The sequence below is a fragment of the Mesoplodon mirus genome (genome assembly GCF_964341445.2).
Source record: "Mesoplodon mirus genome assembly, chromosome: 3".
Lineage (NCBI taxonomy): Eukaryota > Metazoa > Chordata > Mammalia > Artiodactyla > Ziphiidae > Mesoplodon > Mesoplodon mirus.
This window is the reverse complement of record NC_138978.1, coordinates 150,233,979-150,243,105: the sequence shown is the minus strand read 5'-3', so window position 1 is coordinate 150,243,105 and position 9,127 is coordinate 150,233,979. Positions and strand designations below refer to the sequence as shown.

Here is a 9,127-nt window from a genome sequence, read left to right as displayed (position 1 = left end):
TATACTCAACATCTTGTAATAAACCATAACGGAAAAGAAAAAAATGCAAAATCTCAAACCTCAGCTCCAGACAAACTGACTCAGAAACTCACGGGGTGGAGCCCAGCAGTAACCTGTGATTTAACAAGCCCTCCAGGTAATTGTGATGCATGGCAGCTTTCGGAAACCACTGATGTAGAGAAAGCAAGGGTCAGACAGGGGAGAGGAGAAGTGGAGGAGGAGAGCGGAGGGCGTGGCTCTGGCTCACACTCCCCCATCTCAATTCCTTCTGCTTCTTAGCACTGTCCTATTGGCTCCTGGGGGTCATTCTTCTCAAGTACCCAGAAGCCACCTCATGAGGTGAGAAGCTCCAGCCTCTGGTGAGACCCAGGGGACCAGAGGATTCCATGATTGTCACCACCATGAGGGAGAAGCTATGGGCCAAAGCAAGCTTGGAATTCCCTGACCACTGGACTCTTGAAATTTTAGGAATTTCCTAAAACTTACCTCCGAGGGGAAATCGAAAAGCAAAAGTGAAGATTCCCCTAGGATACACTAGGGGGAGACCCATCTCTGGCCCGGGAAGAGGAGGGAGCAACTCAGGTCTAGAATTTAGGCTGCGTATTTCCAAAGTGGATTTGCTGGTGACTTCTTGCTAAATCAACCAAACTGAACCCCAAGTTTTGAGAGGACAGTCAGTGATCACTGAGTCAGAGTGGTGGAACCGGAGAGGATGGGAAAAGCATCTACCTGTCTCCCCACTCCCAGACCAATTTACAGCTAAGGAAACTGTAGAAGCTAGAGTGGGTCCAGGGTCATACAGCGGGTCTGTGACGGGACACACAGTTTCAAAGATCCAGCAGTCCCTTTTCCCCATCTATGAGAGATGGTCAGGACGGGTTATGCAATGCGTAGGACCCAGTGTTAAAAGAAAATGCTGGCCTTTTGTTCAAAAATTATTAAGGCTTTCAAGGCGGTGACAGCAGAGCATTAAGCTCGAGAGGAGGGGGGAGGTTATGAAGCTTCCAGATCCAGGTTACCCTGGATCTGGAACTGATGGATGGGGATCTCTGTTTGGGCCCCACAGGTGAGCTCTCCATACCGGATACAAAATAGGGCTTTTGCGGTCGGGGGTGGTGATGGTGGGTGTATTTCCACAGTAATGACTAGAACAGCTATGGGGAGAGGCGGGTTTGACTTAGGAAGAAAAGCTCTCCCGACCCAGGCGCGCTGGAGCATTCTCACAGTCTAGGACCCAGGACCACTATAACTCCAGTCTTCCGGGAAAGGACTATCCTACCCGACAGGGCTGCTGAGAGAGGGGAAATCCAACCAGAGTGAAAGTGGCGCGCGGACAGCCTTGCGCGTTGCGGAGGCGGCTTCTCGCCATCAGCGTGGCAAGCGTTGCCCGCCGCGCGTCCCTCCGCGCCAACGGGACTCTGAGTTGCTGCAGGCCCGCGAGCCGGAGCCGGGCATCCCCTACCCACACCTGGCTCTGAGCGCAAGGGGACGGTGGACGGCGGAAAGGGGAAGAGCAGGGGAACAAATCCCTCCGGTCGGCGTGAAAACCGGGAGGGTGGCGAGCGGACACTGAGCCGGTGGAAATCTTTCTAGACCCCATCCTCAGCTAGCTCCTAAAGCCTTCCCTTCGGCCCGCTCCCTCCCCTGGGCGTGTTGGGGTGCGGGTTGCGGGGGATCTGGTGTTGGGGGAAATGGTGGGAGAGGGAAGGAGGCAGGGCTGAAGGCAGGCGACCCCCAACAGAACGCCTCTGCTGAGTTGTCCTGTATAGAGCCTTTCCCATACTCAATCCTTCAGCTGCCCCAGCTTCCTGAAGACGCCCCTAAATCCACATTCGCTCAGGCGCCCCCCGCCGCCACCCCGGCCACTTGGGCGGGTCGGTTATTCCTTCGGGTCTTCCTTCCTGCCTCTCCGAAGTCTCCCCGCCCCCGCCCCGCCCTGCAGGCTGCGGTCCCTTTAAAGGAGCGCTGGGCTGGGGCCTCCCTTCTCTCGAGGAGGACTCGGGAGCAGCGGCGACGCCGAGAGCTGCCGGCGCAGCCGCCGCTCGCCCGGCACGGCAATGGCGTCCCCGGCCATCGGGCAGCGCCCGTACCGGCTACTCTTGGACCCAGAACCGCCGCGCTATCTACAGAGCCTGAGCGGCCCCAAGCCGCCGCCGCCCCCGGGCCGGTCCTCGCGCCGCTGCGCCCCGGCACCCCTCTCCACTGCGCCCGGGGCGCACGAGGGACGCGGTGCCAGAAGGGCTGCCCGGGGGGACTTGGAGCTACAGCCTCGGGCTTCCCGACCCGCTCGCCCGCTCCGGCCCGGTCTTCAGCAGAGACTGCGGCGGCGGCCTGGAGCGCCCCGGCCCCGAGACGTGCGGAGCATCTTCGAGCAGCCGCAGGATCCCCGCGTCCCGGCGGAACGAGGCGAGGGGCACTGCTTCGCCGAACTGGAGCTGCGGAGTGGCTGGGGCTGGTGTGACCTGTGCGGACGAGAGGTGCTGCGTCAGGCGCTGCGCTGCGCTAGTGAGTGTGAGGGCAGGGTAGGGAGGGGGCGCAGGGGAAGACCGCAGTCCACGGGCGAGCAACTGCGAGGAGGCTGAGGCAGGCAGAGAGGGGGCACTGCCCTCTCTGGCTCCAGGGGAGACCTCGACTTTAGCTAAGGTAGATAAGTCCTGGAGACGCTCTGCGCCTTAGTCCCCTGCCCGGTATCCTTTAGTGACTGCCTACTGCCCAGGTATGCTTATGAGGTCTTTAACAAATACCTCTTCCCCTGACAGGTGCACGCCTCACTCCTCCCCAGACACATACGTACACACACAGACACACACACGTAGTTTGGGGTCGATACCTGAAGCTACAAGGTCATTGCCTAGTCTCCCGTGCTCCTTCTTGCTTTTGTTGTAAGTTCTTGTGAGTGGGTTGTAAGGCTGGTATTGAGATGACCATTTGCCCTATGCTTATTAGGGTAATGGCAGAATGACTTGTGTGTCTGCCTATGGTACAGGCCCATGGTACACGCCTGCCTGTGGTACACCCCTCCTCCAGGGCGACCTGTTGGGTTAGGGAGGAGATCTGGTTAGGCTTTGGATGGAAACAGGCTATGAGGGTGAAAGAGCCTGAGGTGACCCTGGATCTGTGCCCTCTCCTGCCTTCCACCTCTGGCCCCTCAGACCTTTGGACTCTGCTCTGATGTTTGGCTGTGCCCTGCCTCCTCCTCCTCGGTCACTGCACCAGTCATCCTGCTGGAAAATGACCCAACTACCTGCCCTGTCCCTTCCTCCCCAGAGTTCTCAGGTCCCTCCAGCCTCCTCCTGAGCCAGACTCTTCTCAAAGCCTGACTAAAACACTGGGCATCCAGTGTATAGATTTTCTCAGCAAATTTGCAGTCTTCTTGAGGGTTTATTATTTTTCTCTTCCGACAGTTAGGTGTGTGTATTTCTTTAAGGGATGTCCTCTTCCTACCCCCCACCCCACCCCACACAACATTTGCTGTTACCATGTTTGGCAGAGGATATCCATACCCATGTGTTTATGTGTTTATACAGATAGTTTAAATATGTGAAGCACAAAGCACAGACAATGGCACAACCTCTAGGAAGCATCCCTGGAAATGGCTTGTGGCTTGCATCTTTCAGCAAAGCCTCTTCCCGCATGACAACAGCCCCACATCTTCCACCCAGCTCCAGCATTGTACAGCAGCAACTACGTCCGCATCAGGAAAACCCGACCTTGCCTGTCTCTGTGCCCAAGGCTGTGCAGTGTGCCTCCCACTGCAGCTGGCTTCAGGGAAGGAGAGCTCAGACTCTAAGCCAGGGTCAAGTGGAAGAGGACGATGGGAGGGGAAGGTGGGTGCTGCTCCCTCTACCACCAGAACTCAGTTCGGGTGCTAATTAAAAAGGAAAGAGCAAAAGCTATAGAGGTGTGTGACGTGGGTGGAAGGGCTGCTGACACTTGGCAAATGTCCCCGACCCTCAGTAGAATCAAATGCAACTTTCCCACAGATGTGTTGGCAGCTTTTGCCCTCTCAAGGGTCCTGGGGTGCTTCACTGCATCCACCAACCCTGTCAACACAGGGAGAGGCAATATCCTCGTTGTAATGGCTTTTAATGTGCCAGAATCCTGGGAGAGCCGCTTCATTGGAATTCTAGTTTGTATGAAGACATTGGGGGAATTCCCTGGCCGTCCAGTGGTCAGGACTCTGAGCTTCCACTGCAGGGGGAACGGGTTCGATTCCTGGTTGGGGAACTAAGATCCCGCATGACGCGCCACGAGGGGAAAAAAAAAATTACAAGCAAGAGCGAAAAAGACATTGGGGGACTATTTGGCCTATAGTTTTATGATTTGGGGGGGTGTTGTTGATAACGGTGTCCGTGTGTGTGTTTGTATGTGAATATGCGTGATTCTCCATGATGAAATGAATTTATGCCCACTTCACGTTAGATAGTTTCTGGTGGCAGGAAGCACCAGGTGCACGGGCATGTCCTCTGACTTTGTGTGTGACTCGGTGGTCCCCGGCCAGGTGGGTTAATACCAACCAGGGATGTCTGAACACCAGAGAGGGAGCAGAGTTGGAATCAAGGGGCTCTAGAGAGGAGCCTCTGGTTGTTGTTATTCATATTTAACTGTGGACCTGTGGCTGGATGGGAACAGTTGAGAAATGTTCTGATGGCTGGCAGGTAGAGACACAGCCCGCCAAACTCACCAATCATCTTTCTTTCAGTTGAAGTTCTAATTCCATGGTGGGGTTGGTTTGTTTTATCTTTGTTTCGAAAAGCAAGGGTCAAAAACATGACTTTTGAAAGGCAATACTCTGCAGTGCCTAAGCGAACGGCCTGGAACCAGAGACCTAGGTTTGAATCCTGACTCTGCCTCTTGGTCTCTGTGTGACCCTGGGCACCTCTGTGTTCTGCTTCCTTGTTTTAAAAAGTGGGGATGATTGGGAATTCCCTGGCAGGCCAGTGGTTAGGACTCTGTGCTTCCACTACAGGGGAAACGGGTTCGATCCCTGGTCGGGGAACTAAGATCCCACAAGCCTAGCCTCGTTTCCCCCACCCCCCCAAAAAAAATAATAATGGGGATGATAACATTACCTTCACGATCGTGTTAATGTGAGAATTAAATGAATTCATGTCTGGAAAGGGCTTAGAACAGTGCCTGGCAGAAGGCAATATAAATGTTTAATGCAATAGGAGTGTTATTATCCCCTCTCATCAAGCAGCTGTAACCATTTGGGCTCCTGACACTTCTTAGGTTCACCTTTCCAAGCAGTGAGTACAGTTTTCCACCTCTGCTTGGTTGCTGAGCTGAGTGGGAAAGAAGGTGCCTTGAGCATCCCAGGCAGTGTGGACACTAATCGCCCTCTAGCAGTGCCACTCCTGCCTGCTGTGGCTGACAAGCATCTTCACAGGGTGCCCATGGCTTAGAGGTCACGAAGACCCAGGCGCCTTGTCTTTGTACCACTTGCCCCCAGCACAGCACCGTCTCAGTAAGTAGTGGTTGATGAGGGTGGTTGCCTGTTTTTACCATTAAATCTCCCTGCTCTTGGAAACAAGCAGAAGGGCAGTGGGTATATAAATGACATCTGTCTGAGCAGGAGGCTGACACTGGGTAGGAGCCGTGTTGGCAAAATGGGCTTTTAATAAGGGAAGCTTTTGGAAAACTGTCTTCCCACTGTCTGCCTGCCTTTTTAGTGAAAATCCCTCTAACTTAAGCTTACCCCTACTTCAAGGTCTGTAAATGAGCTCTGGTTAATGCTGGATTTGCCAACAGGAAAAATTCAAAGTTAATATTCATTTCCAGGATTAAAGAAGTCATGTTTGTTAGATAGAGAAGGAAATCCAGTGGGGATTGGGAGGGGGAGAGAGAGGTAGATTGTATGAATTCGTGTGTGTGTGTGTGTGTGTGTGTGTGTGTGTGTGTGTCTTGGGGTGGGGGCGGTTGTAGCAGTGAGAGCCCATTTCCAGCCTTCCAGGAGGGATGGTCAATAGCAAACAACCCTTAAAACTCTCACAGGCTGCCCTTTGGCTTTGTTCTCAGGGAATGTCCCTTACAGGTTGTGGACCCTTTCTTCTGTAGAAGGCACATGGAGTTGACCTTTTACCTTTCGTCGCATTTTGGTGGGTACGTTAGCCATCCTGGATCAAGGAATGGTCTGGAAAATGGGGAAAGCTAAGTCCAACTCAACATTCAGGGAGGGATGTTTAGACATGCCTTGCATGTTGCTAGTGGAGCCGGTCCTCTTTCGAGAGGGTGCCATTCAGAGCTGTGAAGTGTTACATGATTGGGATTATAGGCTGGACGGGGGACCCTGGGGCTCATCATCCTGACCTTCCCCTCCTGTGATAGACTTGAATAATGGTGTGAGTATGAGGTGTTTGCCATGGAGCCTGCAGGGATGGGGACAGGGACCTTCTTGGTGAGCGAGGCTGGTATCTCACAGAGCCCCCTGTCCAGACTTTCTAACTCTGTCTCGTCGCTGCATCAGTGGTTGAGCTTAACCCACCTCTCTGCACAGACTGGACCCACTCATGTGACAGCCACAGACTCCTACAAACCCACACCCTGTCATGGGTTCTTTGTAGGAGAGGTTACGGGGCCATGGACACTGAGTGTCCCTGTGGCAGACCCAGGAACCTTGGGCACTTGGAAAGTGTTTTATTTGTCCAGGATACTGGGTAGCACTGAAGTATATGACTTGAAGTATTTTCATTAATTCAGGCCCATGTTTGGCTTTGGAGGTTAGGAAAATTAAGCCCTGAAATGGTTGTTTTCTTGTTAGAGATAGTGGAATCCCCAATCCCTCCCCTGCCCCTGGCTCTGATTGGGGTTTTCTTCTTGGGGGACGTCCTAGTGGAGTGGATTGCGGGGGGACAAGTGAGGACAGAGAAAGGCCCTGGAATGCTTGGCAGAGGCCATCTGAGCTCCCCAAGCTGTTATTGTTTCCTCTCCTCCCTGCTTCCTGTATTTTCAAAAGATGAAAGTGAAAGGATTAAATGTGGGTTTAATTTTTTTCCCCCTATTCATCAGAGCGTGAAATTTTCTGATTATTCAGAAAATTACTTATTCGAGCAAGAGGGGCTCGAATCCCAGGTACAGTCAAAAATGATTAATGCCACTTGTCTGCCCGCCTAATTAGACTTGGTAATGAACGTGTGTGTTCTCCTGCTGATCCTGCAGAGTTATTAGGTGGAAGTAAATTGACATCTCCCCTCAGCACTGCGGGTTTGATCCGGTACCCTCTCTCTTTTCCCCAAGTTTACCAGGGAATTCAGCCGGTGCCAAGCCTGGCAGGTAGGCCCTGAGTGACAGGGAAAAGAGAGCCCCCAGCCCAGCCAAAACACCCTTCCTAGCTGGTGAGGTGACCCTCCTGCCTCAGGAAGCCGGCTTCTGCGTGGTGACAGGGGCCAAAGGCTCAGGGGAGCGGCTGAGGCGCAGGGCAGACCCGGCCTAGCTCTGAGAATGAGCACTGGAAGAATTCTTCACAGGTCCACGGTGCCTTTTCTCTGAGGAGCACAAAGGGTTTGCGTGCGGCTGCCACGCTCACCCTCAGAACAGATTCATGAGGTGAGAATGCAGGGAGGCTTCTGCCGAGGTCTCACGTGGAGAGAAGGAGCCGCCCGTCCATCTGGCTAGGGGCAGGGGAAGGTTAGACCCTCATGTTGGGCAAACCCGACCGGCCTTGAAGATGGCCTCTGACTATCTCGGGCTGTCAGGCCATTTCCCTCCTTTGGTCCGTGCCCAGCATCTCTGGGACAGGGGCAGCCCCCCGCTGGGCTGGCCGTGGGAGCATCCTGGGTCTTGCTTCCCAGGTGCTCTCCCACGGGGCCCTCGCTGGCTCCCGACACCCACCCCTCACCCCTCAGTCTCCCCGGGGAAGGAGCTGCTTGCCGCTCTTGCCCTGCCTGCTGGGGTGCTATTAAGGCTGATGAGGAAGCTGGAAACACATCTCTGGCCTGACCAGAGGCCCTTCCTGTTCGCATTCCTCTGACGACAAGGTGAGTATTCTTTGGCAGGTGACTATTTGTGGGCGTGCAAAGCATGCAGACAGAACGTTCCGCGCCCCCCCCCCACCCCGTCCCGGCTTCCAGCAGCACCAGCTCGTGTAGTCCTCTCACCCACCATGGGCTTGCAGATTTGCCGGTGCCTGTGGCAGGATGCTTTCTGACCCTCCAGAGGGCCTCGTCCCACCCTGCCACCCACTCCTCCCGCAGGCTCTGTTCGGCTCTCCCCTGGCTGGGTCGGGAAGTGGTGGAGGCCGCTGACCTTGGGAAGGCCAGCCCTGCCGGGGGAGATAGCTATGCATTTAGTCACTTTCGGTTTTTTTCCAAGAGTTTTGGCAAGTTTCTCTACATCTTCAGGGCTGGATCTCGGGGCTGGGAGGAGAGCAGAGCCAGCTTTTAGGCTTTGGGGAACGAGCAGGGAGGCCGAGCTGATGATGTCAGGCAGGGCAGCAGGCTCGGTTCCCTGGTTGAAGTGGAATAAAATCGGTGCCAGGGAGGAGTCAGAGGGAGTGCCACTCCAAGGTCAAGACTGTCTTGACTCAGACCTAGGGGGGTGATATTTGGGTGTTCTTTGAGGCACCCCAACACCATGCTGAGGAGACACGGGCAGAGCCTGATGGACCCTGAGAATTCTCCATGGTGTAGTGGTGGTGTTGGCCAAAGTGGCCAACAAGTTCATGCAGGGCCTGTTCTAGCCCGCCCGTGGTTCCTGGCATGGAGAACATTCTTGAGAGATGCACCCATAAGAAAAGCTGTGACATTTGGTTCTCTTTTGCCTTTTTGGAGAGGAAGGAGAAAGAGCAGCAGGGGTCTGTCCTGGCACAGTTGCCCTGTGCCCAGCCTGCTGGTGGAGAGTACTCTGTCCTAGCTGAGGGGTCTGTGACCCCTGGTTGCTGTAGTGCATCCCAGATTTTCTTCAGGATATTCCTACCCACCCCTATTGCCCTAGCCTCACTGAGGGCATCAGGGGGAAAGCACGAGCGGACATTGTGCTTGGTAAGAAGGGTGCTGTTGGAAGGTTCAGTCAGTTCCTGTGTATCACTGGGCGGGCAGGCAGGTGACTGGTATGTCCCTCACCTGTGACCACAGCAAGACTGGGTCATGTTTACCCTTCAGTGGAGGGCCTGCACGCCACCTTCTGCTCC

General features: G+C 54.6%; 1 protein-coding gene across 2 annotated transcripts in view; it reads left to right on the top strand.

The window, feature by feature from the left end:
- Positions 1–1,989: 1,989 nt before the first annotated feature.
- Positions 1,990–9,127, top strand: part of RASSF5 (Ras association domain family member 5) — a 71,331-nt gene continuing 64,193 nt past the window's right edge. For both annotated transcript variants that reach the window (XM_082615773.1, XM_082615772.1), the window contains exon 1: positions 1,990–2,505. In XM_082615773.1, the coding sequence (XP_082471899.1) occupies positions 2,058–2,505 (448 nt within the window). In that variant the 5' untranslated portion in view covers positions 1,990–2,057. The remainder of the gene's footprint in view (positions 2,506–9,127) is intronic.